This window comes from Balaenoptera acutorostrata, chromosome 3 (assembly GCF_949987535.1).
Source record: "Balaenoptera acutorostrata chromosome 3, mBalAcu1.1, whole genome shotgun sequence".
NCBI lineage: Eukaryota > Metazoa > Chordata > Mammalia > Artiodactyla > Balaenopteridae > Balaenoptera > Balaenoptera acutorostrata.
In genome coordinates this window covers 25,921,006-25,940,059 of record NC_080066.1, presented here as the reverse complement: position 1 = coordinate 25,940,059, position 19,054 = coordinate 25,921,006, and the positions used below count along the sequence as shown (strand labels likewise).

The 19,054-nt window shown below is 39.9% G+C and overlaps 1 protein-coding gene across 3 annotated transcripts in view; it reads right to left on the bottom strand.

Moving 5' to 3' along the window:
* IL15RA (interleukin 15 receptor subunit alpha) overlaps nucleotides 1-18,493 on the bottom strand; it is a 56,445-nt gene extending 37,952 nt beyond the window's left edge. For all 3 annotated transcript variants that reach the window (XM_057542465.1, XM_057542464.1, XM_057542466.1), the window contains exon 1: nucleotides 18,272-18,493. In XM_057542465.1, coding sequence (XP_057398448.1) covers nucleotides 18,272-18,356 — 85 coding nt within the window. In that variant the 5' untranslated portion in view covers nucleotides 18,357-18,493. The remainder of the gene's footprint in view (nucleotides 1-18,271) is intronic.
* Between the last annotated feature and the right edge of the window lie 561 nt (nucleotides 18,494-19,054).

Sequence of the window (19,054 nt, the reverse complement as noted above, 5' to 3'; positions counted from 1 at the left end):
AGTTCCAGCAGGGATACGGTGCTTTTTTTTTTAAAGGAATTCCTTTATTTTTTTTTTATTATTTATTTATTTATTTTTGGCTGTGTTGGGTCTTCGTTTCTGTGCGAGGGCTTTCTCTAGTTGCCGCAAGCAGGGGTCACTCTTCATCGCGGTGCGCGGGCCTCTCACTATCGTGGCCTCTCTTGCTGCGGAGCACAGGCTCCAGACGCGCAGGCTCAGTAGTTGTGGCTCACGGGCCCAGTTGCTCTGCGGCATGTGGGATCTTCCCAGACCAGGGCTCGAACCCATGTCCCCTGCATTGGCAGGCAGACCCTCAACCACTGCGCCACCAGGGAAGCCCCAATGTTATGTTTTTTATTTATGTTGATGTATGTAGCTGTAGTTTATCCACTTCTGGTATTAAATTATTCTATTTTATGGCTATGCCACAATTTATCCAGTTTACTGTTGTTAGACATTTGGATTGTTTCTAGTCTTTTTGCTATTACAAATAATAATGCTATGAATATTCTTGTATATGTACAAGGGATGCACATGGGAAAGTTTCTTTAGGGAATTTTCTTAACAATGGCATTGCTGGGACATAGCACATTATCATTTTTACTAGATAATATCAAATTGTTTTCCAAAGTGACTGTATCAGATTATACTTCCACCAGCAGTAGTTCATTTCTTGTTATACAAACCCACTACACTTGTCTGTCTTAATTTTTGTCCAGCTGGTGGATACGACATGGTATCTCATTGGACTTAACTTGCATTTCCCTGTTATTAATGAGGTGTTTATGAAATATTTATGTTTCTTAATAAAATTTCTGTGTTTTTTGCCAGTTTTTAAATTAGGTTGTCTTTTGCTTTTTGATTGTTACATGCTTTTTATGTATTCTTGATATAATTCTTTGTTATTTAGATAAGTACAACTACTTTTTTCCCAGGTTATGGCTTTATTTTCTTTTTGGTGCATTTGGATAAACAGAAGTTTTAAAATATTAATGTAGTCAAATTTATCACTGTTTTCCACTTAGGATTAGAGTTTTTTTGTCTTAATAAGAGATCTTTCCTAACTCAGGGTTATAAAGAGATTCTCCTACATTTTTCTCTAAGAGTATTGTATTTTTGCCATTCTAATTGAAGTCTTCTGTCATTATGCAATTGATTTTTGTGTATGATGTGAGGTAAGAATTCAATTTCATTTTTAAAAACAAAGATAGTCAATTATCTCATTAAGATTTATTATAGGCTATCTTTTTCAGCTCCATAATAAATTAAGTTTCTGTATTTTGTCTCTTTTCAGGCCATTTTATTTCATTGATTTATTCTTCTATCTCTACACCATGGAGTTAGGTAGCAAATCCTGATGTTTAATAGAGCAAGAACCTCTCCCCTCATGTTATTCTGATATATTTTCTTGGCTATTCTTGACTTTTTTTATATGAATTTTATATGAATTAGAATCAGCTTATCAGTGATCACAAAGAATCCTGTTAGTATTTTTCTTGGAATTAAATTGAATCAAAAGATAGATTTGGGGAGATTTGACATCTGTAAGATATTGAGTCTTTTTACCTGAAAACATTGTATAGCTCTCTACTTATTTAAGGTTTCTTGCAAAAGTTTTAATTTTCTATATAAGGGACTGACATGTCTTTTGTTGCTTTATTCCTAGCTACGTAATTTTTTTGGTGTGCTTTTCTAAATGTTATCTTTTAAAAATATGTATTATCAAAATGTGTTTTTTGCAGATACATAGAGAAAACATTGATTCCCAATTATCGACTTTTAATTCAGCACAGTCTTGCTCAGTCTTTTACAATAATGTTTCTGTAAATTATTATGATGTAATAACAGTCATATATCTGAGAATGAGATCTTTAAAAAAATTTTTCCTATCTGCATAGCTTTTATTTGTTTTTCTTGTTTTACTGTTTTGCTAGGACCTCTTGTTTAAAGTTGAAGAGGAATGGTTATAGTGTGAAGCATTGTCTTGTTCTTGTTTTGAAAGGATATATTCAGGTTACTCTATTCTTGAGTTAGTTATGGTAAATTGTTTCTTTCTTTTTTTTTATATCTCTCTTAATTCTTTTTTTATACAGCAGGTTCTTATTAGTCATCAATTTTATACACATCAGTGTATACATGTCAATCCCAATCGCCCAATTCAGCACACCACCACCCCCACCCCCCTGCCGCTTTCCCCCCTTGGTGTCCATACGTTTGTTCTCTACATCTGTGTGTCAAAATCTGCCCTGCAAACCGGTTCATCTGTACCATTTTTCTAGGTTCCACATATATGCATTAATATACGATATTTGTTTTTCTCTTTCTGACTTACTTCACTCTGTATGACAGTCTCTAGATCCATCCACGTCTCAACAAATGACCCAATTTCGTTCTTTTTATGGCTGAGTAATATTCCATTGTATATATGTACCACACCTTCTTTATCCATTCGTCTGTTGATGGGCATTTAGGTTGCTTCCATGACCTGGCTATTGTAAATAGTGCTGCAATGAACATTGGGGTGCATGTGTCTTTTTGAATTATGGTTTTCTCTGGGTATATGCCCAGTAGTGGGATTGCTGGATCATATCGTAATTCTATTTTTAGTTTTTTACGGAACCTCCATAATGTTCTCCATAGTGGCTGTATCAATTTACATTCCCACCAACAGTGCAAGAGGGTTCCCTTTTCTCCACACCCTCTCCAGCATTTGTTGCTTGTAGATTTTCTGATGATGCTCATTCTAACTGGTGTGAGGTGATACCTCATTGTAGTTTTGATTTGCATTTCTCTAATAATTAGTGATGTTGAGCAGCTTTTCATGTGCTTCTTGGCCATCTGTATGTCTTCTTTGGAGAAATGTCTATTTAGGTCTTCTGCCCATTTTGGATTGGGTTGTTTGTTTTTTAAATATTGAGCTGCATGAGCTGCTTATATATTTTGGAAATTAACCCTTTGTCTGTTGATTCGTTTGCAAATATCTTCTCTCATTCTGACGGTTGTCTTTTCATCTTGTTTATGGTTTCCTTTGCTGTGCAAAAGCTATGAAGTTTCATTAGGTCCCATTTGTTTATTTTTGTTTTTATTTCCATTACTCTAGGAGGTGGATCAAAAAATATCTTGCTGTGATTGATGTCAAAGAGTGTTCTTCCTATGTTTTCCTCTAAGAGTTTTATAGTGTCTGGTCTTAAATTTAGGTCTCTAATCCATTTTGAGTTTATTTTTGTGTATGGTGTTAGGGAGTGTTCTAATTTCATTCTTTTACATGTAGCTGTCCAGTTTTCCCAGCACCACTTATGGAAGCGACTGTCCTTTCTCCATTGTATATCCTTGCCTCCTTTGTCGTAGATTAGCTGTCCATAGGTGCGTGGGTTTATCGCTGGGCTTTCTATCTTGTTGCATTGATCTATGTTTCTGTTTTTGTGCCAGTACTATATTGTCTTGATTACTGTAGCTTTGTAGTATAGTCTGAAGTCAGGAGGTCTGATTCCTCCAGCTCCATTTTTTTGCCTCAAGACTGCTTTGGCTCTTCGGGGTCTTTTGTGTGTCCATACAAATTTTAAGATTTTTTGTTCTAGTTCTGTAAAAAATGCCATTGGTAATTTGATAGGGATTTCATTGAATCTGTAGATTGCTTTGGGTAGTATAGTCATTTTCACAATATTGATTCTTCCAATCCAAGAACATGGTATATCTCTCCATCTGTTGGTATCATCTTTAATTTCTTTCATCAGTGTCTTATAGTTTTCTGCATACAGGTCTTTGGTCTCCCTAGGTAGGTTTTTTCCTAGGTATTTTATTCTTTTTGTTACAATGGTAAGTGGGAGTGTTTCCTTAATTTCTCTTTCAGATTTTTCATCCTTAGTGTATAGGAATGCAAGAGATTTCTGTGCATTAATTTTGTATCCTGCAACTTTACCAGATTCATTGATTAGCTCTAGTAGTTTTCTGGTGGCATCTTTAGGATTCTCTATGTATAATATCGTGTCATCTGCAAACAGTGACAGTTTTACTTCTTCTTTTCCAATTTGTATTCCTTTTATTTCTTTTTCTTCTCTGATTGCTGTGGCTAGGACTTCCAAAACTATGTTGAATAATAGTGGTGAGAGTGGACATCCTTGTCTTGTTCCTGATCTTAGAGGAAATGCTTTCAGCTTTTCCCCATTGAGAATGATGTTTGCTGTGGGTTTGTCATATATGGCCTTTATTATGTTGAGGTAGGTTCTCTCTGTGCCCACTTTCTGGAGAGTTTTTATCATAAATGGGTGTTGAATTTTGTCAAAAGCTTTTTCTGCATCTATTGAGATGGTCATATGGTTTTTCTTCTTCAATTTGTTAATGTGGTGTATCACACTGATTGATTTGCGTATATTGAAGAATCCTCGCATCCCTGGGATAAATCCCACTTGATCATGGTGTATGATTCTTTTAATGTGTTGTTGGATTCTGTTTGCTATTATTTTGTTGAGGATTTTTGCATCTATATTCATCAGTGATATTGGTCTGTAATTTTCTTTTTTTGTAGTATCTTTGTCTGATTTTGGTATCAAGGTGATGGTGGCCTCAGAGAATGAGTTTGGGAGTGTTCCTTCCTCCACAGTTTTTTGGAAGAGCTTGAGAAGGATGGGTGTTAGCTCTTCTCTAAGTGTTTGATAGAATTCACCTGTGAAGCCATCTGGTCCTGGGCTTTTGTTTGTTGGAAGATTTTTAATCACAGTTTCAATTTCATTACTTGTGATTGGTCTGTTCATATTTTCTATTTCTTCCTGGTTCAGTCTTGGAAGGTTATACCTTTCTAAGAATTTGTCCATTTCTTCCAGGTTGTCCATTTTATTGGCATAGAGTTGCTTGTAGTAGTCTCTTAGGATGCTTTGTATTTCTGCGTGTCTGTTATAACTTCTCCTTTTTCATTTCTAATTTTATTGATTTGAGTCCTCTCCCTCTTTTTCTTGATGAGTCTGGCTAATGGTTTATCAAGTTTGTTTATCTTCTCAAAGAACCAGCTTTTAGTTTTATTGATCTTTGCTATTGTTTTCTTTGTTTCTATTTCATTTATTTCTGCTCTGATCTTTATGATTTCTTTCCTTCTGCTAACTTTGGGTTTTGTTTGTTCTTCTTTCTCTAGTTCCTTTAGGTGTAACATTAGATTGTTTATCTGAGATTTTTCTTGTTTCTTGAGGTAGGCTTGTATAGCTATAAACTTCCCTCTTAGAACTGCTTTTGCTGCATCCCATAGGTTTTGGATCATCATGTTTTCATTGTCATTTGTCTCTAGGTATTTTTTGATTTCCTCTTTGATTTCTTCAGTGATCTCTTGGTTATTTAGTAACATATTGTTTAGCCTCCATGTGTTTGTGTTTTTTAGGTTTTTTTCCCTGTAATTGATTTCTAATCTCATAGCGTTGTGGTCAGAAAAGATGCTTGATATGATTTCAGTTTTCTTAAATTTACTGAGGCTTGATTTGTGACCCAAGATGTGGTCTATCCTGGAGAATGTTCTGTGCGCACTTGAGAAGAAAGTGTAATCTGCTGTTTTTGGATGGAATGTCCTATAAATATCAATTAAATCTATCTGGTCTATTGTGTCATTTAAAGCCTCTGTTTCCTTATTTATTTTCATTTTGGATGATCTGTCCATTGGTGTAAGTGAGGTGTTAAAGTCCCCCACTATTATTGTGTTACTGTCGATTTCCTCTTTTAGAGCTATTAGCAGTTGCCTTATGTATTGAGGTGTTCCTATGTTGGTTGCATATATATTCATAATTGTTATATCTTCTTCTTGGATTGATCCCTTGATCATTATGTAGTGTCCTTCCTTGTCTCTTGTAACATTCTTTATTTTAAAGTCTATTTTATCTGACATGAGTATTGCTACTCCAGCTTTCTTTTGATTTCCATTTGCATGGAATATCTTTTTCCATCCCCTCACTTTCAGTCTCTTTGTGTCCCTAGGTCTGAAGTGGTCTCTTGGAGACAGCATATATATGGGTCTTGTTTTTGTATCCATTCAGCACGCCTGTGTCTTTTGGTTGGAGCATTTAATCCATTCATGTTTAAGGTAATTATTGATATGTATGTTCCTATGACCATTTTCGTAATTGTTTTGGGTTTGTTTTTGTAGGTCCTTTCTTCTCTTGTGTTTCCCACTTAGAGAAGTTCCTTTAGCATTTGTTGTAGAGCTGGTTTGGTGGTGCTGAATTCTCTTAGCTTTTGCTTGTCTGTAAGGCTTTTGATTTCTCCATCGAATATGAATGAGATCCTTGCCAGGTAGAGTAATCTTGGTTGTAGGTTCTTCCCTTCCATCACTTTAAATATGTCATGCCACTCCCTTCTGGCTTGTAGAGTTTCTGCTGAGAAATCAGCTGTTAACCTTATGGGAGTTCCCTTGTATGTTATTTGTCGTTTTTACCTTGCTGCTTTCAATAATTTTTCTTTGTCTTTAATTTTTGCCAATTTGATTACTATGTGTCTCAGCATGTTTCTCCTTGGGTTTATCCTGTATGAGACTCTCTGCACTTCCTGGACTTGGGTGGCTATTTCCTTTCCCATGTTAGGGAAGTTTTCGACTATAATCTCTGCAAATATTTTCTCTGGTCCTTTCTCTCTCTCTTCTCCTTCTGGGACCCCTATAATGCGAATGTTGTTGCGTTTAATGTTGTCCCAGAGGTCTCTTAGGCTGTCTTCATTTCTTTTCATTCTTTTTTCTTTTGTCTGTTCCACAGCAGTGAATTCCACCATTCTGTCTTCCAGGTCACTTATCCGTTCTTCTGCTTCAGTTATTCTGCTATTGATTCCTTCTAGTGTAGTTTTCATTTCAGTTATTGTATTGTTCATCTCTGTTTGTTTGTTCTTTAATTCTTCTAGGTCTTTGTTAAACATTTCTTGCATCTTCTCGGTCTTTGCCTCCATTCTTTTTCCGAGGTCCTGGATCATCTTCACTATCATTATTCTGAATTCTTTTTCTGCAAGGTCGCCTATCTGCACTTCATTTAGTTGTTTTTCTGGGGTTTTATCTTGTTCCTTCATCTGGTACATAGCCCTCTGCCTTTTCATGTTGTCTATCTTTTTGTGAATGTGGTTTTTGTTCCACCACAGGAACAGGATTGCACAGGCTGCAGGATTGTCGTTCTTCTTGCTTCTGCTGTCTGCCCTCTGGTCAGTAAATTGTTTCTTAATAGGGATTGTTTGCATGGTATATCTTTTTTCATCCTTTATTTTTAACCTATCTTTGCCCTTATATTCAAAGTATTTTATAGTGAGCATATGTTTGAGTCTTGTTTTTTTAATTCAATCTTACAATCTCCGTTTTTTTAAATTGGTGTGTTTAGATCACTTATATTTAATGTAATTATTTATGTGGCTGGATTTTTTTAATATATAAATGTATTTATTTATTTATTTATTTATTTTTGGCTGTGTTGGGTCTTTGTTGCTGTGTGGGGGCTTTCTCTAGTTGTGGCGAGTGGGGTCTACTGTTTGTTGTGTTGCACGGACTTCTCATTGCAGTGGCTTCTCTTGTTGCAGAGCACAGGCTCTAGGTGCACAGCTTTCAGTAGTTGTGGTATGCGGGCTTCAGTAGTTGTGGTGCACAGGCTTAGTTCCTCCGCGGCATGCGGGATCTTCCCGGACCAGGGCTCGAACCCGTGTCCCCTGCACTGGCAGGCAGATTCTTAACCACTGTGCCATGAGGGAAGCCCTATGTGGCTGGATTTAAACCTACCATTTTGCTAGTTTTCTGTTTGATCATTGTTCATTTTCCTTTTTTTCTGCCTGCTTTTGGATTGATTATTATTATTCCATTTTATCTTGACTATTGGCTTATCATATGTACCACTTTAACTTATTTTTAGTAGTTTCCTTAAAGTTTACAATATACATCTTTATTTTATCATGGGCTACCTTCAAATAATATTATAGCACCTCACAAATAGTTAAGAATCTTACCAATGCATATTTACAGTTTCTGTCTGCTAACTTTTTGCTGTCATACACTTTACTTTTATATATTCTATAAACCCACAATACTTTGCTACTATTTTTGCTTTTGACAGTAAGTATCTTTTAGAGTGATGAAAAGGAAAAATATATTTTATTTACCTCCATTTTAACCATTTCTAGAGCTTTTCTCTTGTAGATACAAGTTTCTATTTAGGATTTTATTCCTTTTGCCTGAAGAACTTCCTTTAATGTTTCTTGTAGCGCAAGTCTGCTGGTCATGAATCCTTTCACCTTTTGTTTGTCAGAGAAAGTCTTTATTTTGGTTTCATTTTTGAAGGATATTTTTCCTGATTATTAGAATTCTGGCTTGACAGTTTTGTTTTGTTTTGGCACTGTAAAGATGCCACTCCATTTTCTTATGGCTTGCATAGTTTCTGATGAGGTCTACTGTAATTCTTATCTTTGTTTCTTGTGTATAATGTATCTTTATTCTTTTTATCATGATTTTCTCTTTACTTTTCAGCAGTTTGAATATGATGTGTCTAGCATGAGGTTTTTGGTTTTTTTTGGCGGGGGGCCATTTATCCTTCTTGGTGTTCTCTGAGTTTCCTGGATATGTGACTGAATATCTTTTATAAATTTGGGGAAATTCTCAACTATTATCTCTTCAAATATTTCTTCTGCTCCATTCTCTTCTGTTTCTGGAATTCTGATTACACATATATTAGACTACTTTCTATTGTACCACAGCTCTTGGATACTCTTCTTTGGGTTTTTTTGTTTTTTCTTTTCATTTTTTCTCTTTATGTTTCTATTAGAGTAATTTGTACTGACCTATCTGCAAGTTTACTGATTCTTTTCTTGGCTATGTGAAGTGTTCTGATAAGCCTGTCAAAGGCTTGCTTCATTTTGTTTTTAAAAAATTTTCTAACATTTCCATTTGATACTTTCTTATGATTTCCATCTCTCGGCTGAAATTCCCCATTTACTCGTGAATCCTGTCCATCTTTTTCACTTGAGCCTTCAACATATTAATGATAGTTACTTTAACTTCCAGTCTGATAGTTCCAATTTCTGGGTCATCTCTTGAGTCTTGTTTATTGCTCTGTCTCTTCATAGTGGGACTGTGCTATTGTCACTTTTTTGTATGTCTCATAATTTTTGATTGAATGCTGAACTATGTGTGTAGAACTGAGATAAATAGTATTTATACCTGAAAATGTGAACACTTCTGCTAAACTGATGATGTAGGGAGGATTGAGTCAATCTAGTCAGCTGTTGAATTGGATTTGGATTTTGTTGTTGCTATGGTTACCTTCAGAACACCATTGGCTTCAAATTCCTCTAGTCTTATCTTGTGCTTAGGGTGGGGGCTAGAGTGGCAGAAGATTTTTCTCAGTGCTCCTGCTCCACCCTCATCTTTTGTCCTTTTCTATTTATCTAAACCACAGGGGTTATCTCTCTACACTCTTGCCCACCCCACCTTGAGCAGTTGACTGCTGTGTTTTTTACTTGGTGCTTGCTTGCCTGGATGTGGTGGCATCAGGGGAAGTTCTCTGTGGTCTTAGTCCAGCCTCACTCTTAGGCTGGCCCTGTGTGCTTGGCTCTCAGGGTTGGAGTTTTCAGTTATATTGCTTTTTCCTTTCATGGCAGCCAACCTCTCCCTTGTATCTTTGACAGGTTTTGTGCATTAAAAAACTTCCTTCCTCTCATCCAGCAGCAGCAGTAGTGGACCTCCAGTGGTATTTAGTGTAGGATCTTGAAACAGGACCAAGTATATGTGGGGTTATTTATGGACTTGATATTCTGTTCCATTGATATATTTGTCTATTTGTTAATCTTGACACCAATACCATGCTGTCGTGATTACTATAGCTTTATAATAAGTCTTAAAGTCAGGTAGTGTAAATCCTCTAACTTTGTTAATTACTTTCAAAGGTGAGTTTGGTTCTTTACTGGGTTATAGAGTCAGTATATCAATTTCTAACTGGAAAAAAAAGCCTGCTGAAAGTTTGATTGCAATTGCATTAAATTTATAGATCAAGTTGGTGAAGAACTGACATCTTAATAATATTGAGTCTTCTCAATATCCATAAACACAGTATCTTTTTTGATTTATTTACGTCTTCAGTAGTTTATCAGAAATGTTTTATAGTTTTCAGTGTACTAATCTTGTACATCTTCTGTCAGATGTATTCCTAAGTATTTCATATTTTTATTCCAACACAAATGGCATTATTTTTATTTCAATTTCTAATTGTTTGTTGCTAGCATTTTGTATACTGATATTTGTAAATTAATTGTGTGCTATGCAGCTTTGCTAAACACATTCTAGTAGCATTTTTGTAGATTCCATAGGATTTTCTATGGAGATGGTCCCATAGAAATTTCATGATTCTTGGTTGTATTATTTTAGTGGTTGCTTTCGGGTTTATAGTATGTGTCTTTACCTCATCACAGCTTACCCTCAGGTGAAATTATACTACTTCACATATATGGTATAAGAACCTTAAACAATATACTTTCATTTCTCTCCGCCCAGCCTTTGTGCTATTTTGTCATACATTTTGCTTATACATATTTTATAAGCACCACAACACATTATTATTATTTTTGCCTTAAACAGTTGATTACCTATTTTATTGGCTATGGAGTTTAATAGATATTTGCTCTGTATTATTTATCATTTCTGGGTGTTTTTTTCAGCAGGAGAGTTTTTCAGAATACCTACTCTGTCATTTTGCTAAGAAAGGGAGTCTACTTTCCATTGTGAACAGTCCTCAAAGATAGATAAATCCATGAATAATTGATACATGAATCCACAAGGGTATTAGTATACTGCAGCCAACCCAATCAGCCACATACTAGCCAGTAACTAACTTTACAAAGCTAGACTCTCTCACACGTGCATTGGAGATAACACATTTGATTGCATCAATAACCTTTCATTTCAGAGGCCTTAATCACATCTTTTGATACTTCAATTATAATTTCTCTATATATTCTCTCTTGACATTGTTCCCTAGATATTCAGTGTAAGCAATTCTCACCTTGTTTACAATATTGTAAGCTCCTGAAGGTGGGGAATATATTTCTCTGGTACTCTTACAGATCTAAACCCCGTATGTGACGGGTGTTTTCTCAAGTTAGTTACTAGCTTATGAATCTATAGAGTGGAATGGATGAAGTAATGGAAATGGGAGAAAATGTAAGATTCTGGCATTTTCAAAGCTCTTAAGTAGCAAAAAATATACGTAACAAGTCCTAACGATCATTTAAATGAAGTCACCAAAATAGTTGTGTAGGGCCACACCTCTTTCACTTCTCAGAACCTGTGAATCAGACTTTTTTATCAAGTCAGTTTACACAGTCTAGTATGAGTAAGTAGCCCTGGCCTAGTCTTGCATCCAGAGTTCAAGGGTAGCAGGCCCCTCCCATTCTTCAAGGAAAGTCAGAATCCATTCCAGTATTTTCTTTCTCTTATTCTACCATTTAAATGCCTATAGCATACTGACTGCGGTAGGATACAAAGACATATAGGATATGGTTTCTGCCCTCAAGCTCTTTGTGACGCTAACGTCTCAAAAGCGTAAAAGCCTCTCTGTGTTCGCAGTAATCCATTTTCCCTCATTTTTCTGGCTGAAACGCCAGCCAAGCCAACACATTTTTTTCCTATTGGCACTCAGTGTAAGTACCAACCACAGCCAGGTCTTGCCCTTAACTCATCAATTCTCTTCTCTCTCTCAGGCTCATTCACTGAGCTTCTTAATCTACCTTTTGTGTAGTAGGTGGATTCATCACAGTTCAAGTTCTTAAATTATGACTTTTGAAGGCTTGGAAGACTTGAGTGGCTATAGGTTGAAGGGCAAACAAAAAAGGGAAAGAATGAAATACATTCTATACTTGTAGAACTCAAAAGGAAATCTGCCCCCTCCCCTCTCCCTTACTGACACTGCCTTGCTTCAGGGTTTCATCACCACTTACTGGAACTATTGCAAAAGCCTCCAACTTAGCTTCCTGTCTCCAGACCCTCTTGACTACAGTTTGTTATTCACACTCTTGATAAGAGTAACCCCTTCCACCATGCAGCTCCAATAATATCCCCACACCAGAGCCCTTAATTAGGTCCCTTCTGCACAGAAGAAAGGTAAGTCTTTCCAAGTGGAAACATTCAAACAACATCAATCATGTATAATGAGTAACATGGATATGACTCCAAGAGTATATACTAGGGGATTTTATACATGAATTTACTTAGTTACATACTATTTGGTGAAATCAATTTGGCAGAAGTGATTTAGCCCAATACAAGTTAGTTGAAGTGATGATTTGATTGAAAAAGAATATCCTCAAACATTTCTGCCATTTAAAAAAGACTTTGAGGGCTTTCCCCTTGCCTTTTTTGTTCTTTATAGCTAATTTTCATCCAATTATTCCTACTCTGTGCTTTTTAAAATATCAGACATTTTGAAACAACCTAAATATTCAACCATTGGGAGGTAACAGAAGCCTACAAATAGCTCTAACAATAAGGAATTGTTTAAACAAGTTGTAAAGGATTATAAATGTATGTATATAATGCACAAATGTTATATGCAGTGACTTTATAGAACCTGATTTTGAGCAATTTGAAAAATTTATAAAGCCACAAAAACATTGCCAAACAAGATCGGCTATAATTAATTAAAGATGAATTAGAAAAAAATTCCAAAATTCTAGATCTTTTTTGCATTATTTCTTTTGTAGTTTTATTTATTTCCTTTCATTACAAAAGCAATTCAAATTGTGACAGAAAAATAAGAAAAGGCAGACAACTACACACACACAGACACATACACACAGACATAACCTATAATTTTTCTACTGAATGACAGCTGCTTCTAGATCTTCTAGTAAAAACTGAATCATATGATGCATACTATTTGAAAGCAACCCTATTTTATTTATGCAATCCTCCACTGTTGGACATTTAGGTTGATTTCAACAAATCCCATATTTTGTACATTTGAGTTTTTATCACTTTTTTTGCTATCAGTAGCAGCACAAAGCAATAATGAGATAAAAATGATTTGGAAAAAAAAAAGGTTTTAGCAAAACTTCCCAGATTCTGAAAAATGGTTTAAAAAATGTTTAAAGACATAAGTTTTACAACCACCCCCAAATACACTAGCACCCTGCACAACAAAATCCAAACTGATGAGCAGGGATATTCATCTTCAAACAAATCATTGTCGTTTCCAGCTGCTTTGGGCAAATCATCTGCAGCCTTTCAGGTTACGAGGATCTTTAAGAAGCAAATGACCTCCTAGCCGAGATGATGGGTTTCCCCTCCAAATCAGGCCTTTTGAATAAGAACAGATGACAACAACTTGCTGTGTTTGTTAGCGCTGAAAACTAGCAGGAACAGATCTAAGACTATTATTTACCCAGCTAGTTGTAAGGAATGAGCTGCCCTGTATAATTCCTGACCAGGATCATACTGCCAAGTAGTAAATCTAACCATCTGTATCCACTTCCTTTCTAAGCTCACTTAAAAACATCAGGCACCCTCTGTTCTGTTAGCTTTTTGTCCATCTTTACACCAATACCACACTCTCCTGATTACTGTAACCTTCTAACTCTAAATATCAGAAGTGCTGATCCTCCAACTCAGTTGTGTTTCAAAGTTGTTTTGGCTATACTAGGTCTTTTGCATCTCCATGTGGATTTTGGAACCAGTTTGTCAATTTCTATAAGAAAGCCTGCTGGAATTTTGATTTGGGGAGAATTGACAGCTTAACATATTCATCTGTCCAATCCATGAACATGATATACCTCTGTTTATTTAGATCTTCTTTAATTTCTCTCAGCAGTGGTTTGTGGTTTTCAGTGTACAGGTCTTTCTCATTTTTGTCAGATTTATCCCTAAGTATTTCATACTTTTTGATGCTATTGCCAGTGATATTGCTTTTTAAGAAAATTTCAGTTTCCAGTTGGTCAGTGCTAATGTATAGCAATATAAATGATTTTCATGTACTGATGTTTTGTCTACAGCAGCCAACACATATATAAACAGCTGATGCTCAAAATAGGTGTAAGAGCAATTCAGGAGAGATATCTTTCCAACAAATGGTGCCAGGATGATTGGATATCCACATACAATAAAACCCAAAACCAAGCCAATACAAAACCTTCAAGCCATACTTCACATTATATGAAAAATTAATTCAAAATGAATCACAGGGCTTCCCTGGTGGCGCAGTGGTTGAGAGTCTGCCTGCCACTGGACAGGACACAGGTTCGAGCCCTGGTCTGGGAAGATCCCACATGCCGCGGAGCAACTAGGCCCGTGAGCCACAACTACTGAGCCTGCGTGTCTGGAGCCTGTGCTCCGCAACAAGAGAGGCCGCGATAGTGAGGCCCGCGCACCGCGATGAAGAGTGGCCCCCACTTGCCACAGCTCGAGAAAGCCCTTGCACAGAAACGAAGACCCAACACAGCCATAAATAAATAAATAAATACATAAATAAAAACTAAAAAAAAAACGTGAATCACAGACATCAATGTAAAACCTAAGCTATAAAACTTCTAGAAGTAAACATAGAAGAAAACCTTTGTAACCTTGACTTAAGCAAAGATTTCTTAGATATGACACTAAAAGCACAGTATGTAAAAGAAAAATATTAATAAGCTGTACTTCATCCAAATTAAAAATTTCTGGGCTTCCCTGGTGGTGCAGTGGTTAAGAATCCGCCTGCCAATGCAGGGGACATGGGTTCAATCCCTGGTCCGGGAAGATCCCACGTGCCACGAAGCAACGAAGCCCGTGCGCCACAACTACTGAGCCTGTGCTCTAGAGCCCACGAGCCACAGCTACTGAGCCCACGTGCCACAACTACTGAAGCCGACATGCCTAGAGCCCGTGCTCTGCAACGAGAAGCCACCGCAATGAGAAGCCCGAGCACTGCAAGGAAGGGTAGAGCCCGTGAGCCACAACTAGAGAAAACCCATGCACAGCAATGAAGACCCAACGCAGCCAAAAATAAATAAATTTATATAAAAAAAATTTCTGCTCTTCCTTAGACGCTTATGAGAATGAAAAGACAAGCCACAGACTCTGAAAAAATATTTGCAAATCAAATATCTGATAAAGGACTTGTATCCAGAATATAGAAAGAACTCTCAAAACTCAATTCAATAACTCATTTTTTTTTTAAAGGGCAGAATATTTAACTAGACACTTTACCAAAAGAAGATATATTGATGGAAAATAAGCACAAGAAGAGACGCTCAACATCATTCATTATTTGGAAAATGCAAATTAAAACTATGAGAGACCACTACACATCTATTAGAATGGAACAATTAAAAAGACAGACTGGGGCTTCCCTGGTGGCGCAGTGGTTGAGAGTCTGCCTGCTAATGCAGGGGACACGGGTTCGAGCCCTGGTCTGGGAAGATCCCACATGCCGCGGAGCAGCTGGGCCCGTGAGCCACAATTGCTGAGCCTGCGCGTCTGGAGCCTGTGCCCCGCGACGGGAGGGGCCGCGATAGAGAAAGGCCCGCGCACCGCGATGAAGAGCGGTCCCCGCACCGCGATGAAGAGTGGCCCCCGCTTGCCGCAACTGGAGAAAGCCCTCGCACGAACCGAAGACCCAACACAGCCAAAAATAAATAAATAAATAAATAAATAAATAAAATCAAGTAAAACTTAAAAAAAAAAAAAAAAAAAGACAGACTGGCCACACACACACACACACAGAGGTTTTTTTTGGTAACTGTGAGATGATGATGAATGTGTTAACTAATCTTATTGTAGTAATCATTTCACAATATTCACATATATCAAATCATCATGTCGTACACCTTAAACTTACACAATATTATATACCAATTACATATATCTCAATAAAGCTGTAAAAAAATTAAAAAGTTAAAAAGTTAAACAACAAAAAAAGACTGGCCATACCAAGTGCTGACAAGGATGTGGAGGAAGTGGAACTCTCACCCACCGCTGGTGGGAGTGTAAATGAGTACAATTACTTTGGAAAATAATTTGGCCGTTTCTTTAAAAATTAAGCATACACACGTCACGTGGTCCAGCCATTCCATTCCTAGCCGTTTTCTCTACCCAAGAGAAACAAAAACCTCTGTCCACATAAAAACCCATATGTGAATGTTCATAACAGCTTGGTATGTAATAGCCAAAAACCGGAGACAACCCCAAAAATGTCCACTAACAAGTGAATAGATTAAAAAAAACTGCAATATCCATGCAGTAGAACAGTGCTAGTAATAAAGAAGAATGGGCTGTTGATACAAGTTATGAGGCTGGAGAATTCTCAGAATAATTACTATGAGTGAAAGGAGCCAAACAAGAAAGAGTACAAACTGCATGATTCCATTTATATAAAATTCTAGAAAATGCAACAAATCGATAGTGACAGAAAGCAGATCTTTGTTGCCTGGGGGACAGGGCTGGGAGGTCAGGATAAATGTAGGATGTAAGGAAGCTTTTGATAGTGATGGTCATGTTTACTCTCTTGACCGTGGTGATGGTTTCGTGACTATACATTTACCTCTAAACTTGTCAAATTACGCCTTTAAATGTATACTGTTTATTATCTGTCAGTTGTACCCCCAAGAGAACTGTTTAAGAAAAACTAAGGGAGCTTCCCTGGTGGCGCAGTGGTTGAGAATCTGCCTGCCAATGCAGGGGACACGGGTTCGAGCCCTGGTCTGGGAAGACCCCACATGCCGCGGAGCAACTAGGCCCGTGAGCCACAATTACTGAGCCTGCGCGTCTGGAGCCTGTGCTCCGCAACAAAAGAGGCCGCGATAATGAGAGGCCCGCGCACCACGATGAAGAGTGGCCCCCACTTGCCACAACTAGAGAAAGCCCTTGCACAGAAACGAAGACCCAACACAGCCATAAATAAATAAATAAATAAATAAAAATTAAACTTAAGAAAAACTAAGAAACACCAGGAGCTAAAAGATGGCAGCAATGCCTTTGTGGGGTCAAAGAGCTATGCCGGTTGATGAGCTTTAGAGAGCTTGCCTGCAGTGTCCTCTGCATTTGTAAGCAGATGGCTCATCTTTGCTGGGTTCTGACTAAAGCTGAATTTCACTTTCACATTGTCCAGGAGAGTTGCCCCAGTGCTCTGGCTGTGCCCCACATCTCCCCAGGGGTCATGTGGGACACTGGCTAGCCAACTGACTCCGTCACCAACATAACTCAGATTCTCAGAAGTTGGGGGAAATGCGAACATAGTCTCAGGAAAATTAAACTTTAGGAAAGCCTTCAGAGCTGTGGGATCACAGCAGGCCAGCCAGCCACAACTGTGGATGGACGCCTCTGATGGAGTAATGGGTAGACTGGCCCGACTGGAGGTAAGTTATTAGGAGTGTTGCCTTAAACACACACACATACACACACACACACACAGATCATGGGATTACTATCTCCTGGAGAGTCCATGGTTGGTCTTTGGGGTCCCAAACCCCCAAATTATATGCAAGTTTTGGAAGTATGTGCATTCATGTATTTTTCAGAGGAGAGGGTTCGTAGCTTTCATCAGACCTTCAAAGAGCTCCGTGACTGTAACAAGATAAAGGCGCGCCAACGTGGATAAAGCCAGACCCATCTCTCCTTTCTCCTCCCTCTTGTCTAGCTCTCGGGACGAAAATCTACAACCTATGGGACACGCGTTCGAGTCTAACCGGGAAATGACATCTGTGCGACCTAAAGTTCTTCCCGAACACACCCAGCCATCCTCAACTTCGTTCTTCCCCGTTTGCCTGGGAGCGCGTACTCCGGGGCGCCCCCGCCCCCGCCCCCGCGCACTCTCTCGGTTTCCTAATGCTGAAGAATTTGGAGCTGTTGCCAGGTCCCCCAGGTGTGCAACCTGCCCGACACGTTTTCACTTCTCCGGGACGCACGCAGTCCGTACCCCGTCCTACCACCACCCACCCATATAACCTGCTTTGGTCGGAGGGTAGAGACCAGTCGTTTTCCCCGGACCGCCCCGCCCCCCGGGGGGACTGCCGGCGGATGAACGCGCGCACAGCTTTCCTCGCGGAGCTGATGCGTTTCTCGAAATCGCTGTAAAACTCCCAACTCCAAGCCCGCATTGCAAACCCCGGCTTCTTCCCTTTGCCTCGGAAATTGGGGAAAACGTAAAATGAAAAGCCCGGCCACTCGCTCCCTGCCTTGAGAGGCCAGGCAAGCCGGGGCGCGGGGCCCTGAGCCGACGGCCCCCGCGTCCCTCCACGTGTCCCCGGCGCGCTGGCGCACAGCTTTGTGCTGGGGGCCGCCCCCAGCCCGGCTTCCCGCTCCCCGCGCTCTCCCTACCCGGCGTCGCCGGCGGCCCGAGCAGCAGCAGCAGCAGCAGCGCGGGGAGGGCGCCGACCCCGCAGCCCCGGAGCCGCCCGGACATGGCCCGACCTCGGCCGCGCCCCCGCCGGCCTCCTCCCGGGCTCGCCCCCGCCGCGACGCCCCGCCGCTCGCGCGCTCAGATGCCCACTGCCCGGGAGCAGGCGGCGGGCGCAGCTCCGAGACCGGCCGCCCCGCGAGCCGCATTCGCTTTCGGTTTTGCTTTAGCCCCCGAGGGCTGGAGAGGTGAGAAGCGGTGACAGACCCGTGACTCAGCATCCCCACCCCCTCCCCTGGAAAAAGTCCCTATGACCCCCGCGCCACCGCCCGGTCCCCGCAGCGCCACCGGCAGCGCGGGACGGGGACCCGGACTGTGCCCTGAGGAGGCCCGGGGTCCTCCCCGGCTTTGCCCTCCTCGCCCCTGGTGACCCCAGCAGTCCGTTCCGTCTTGTGTCCCCGCGACGAGTGGGAGAAACTGTCGGGAAGCAGACTAGTTCCCGTAAACACGGCCGGTGGGCGTCACACCTGGTTTCGGCTCCACTCGGTCACCTCTCCTCGCTTGTCTCCGCCTGTTGCTCCGACTTCGAAGGTCCTGGAGCAGGAGCTGGCGAACGAGTGGCCGCGCGCCCCGCTGGTCCGGGCCGGTGACGCTGAGTGACAGCGGGGATATCGCCGCGGCGCGGCTGGCCCGGTCACCTGCCCGGTGCGCCCAGGCCCAGACCGGGAGCGAAGCCCAGGCCGCCTGCCCAAACCTTGCCTGGC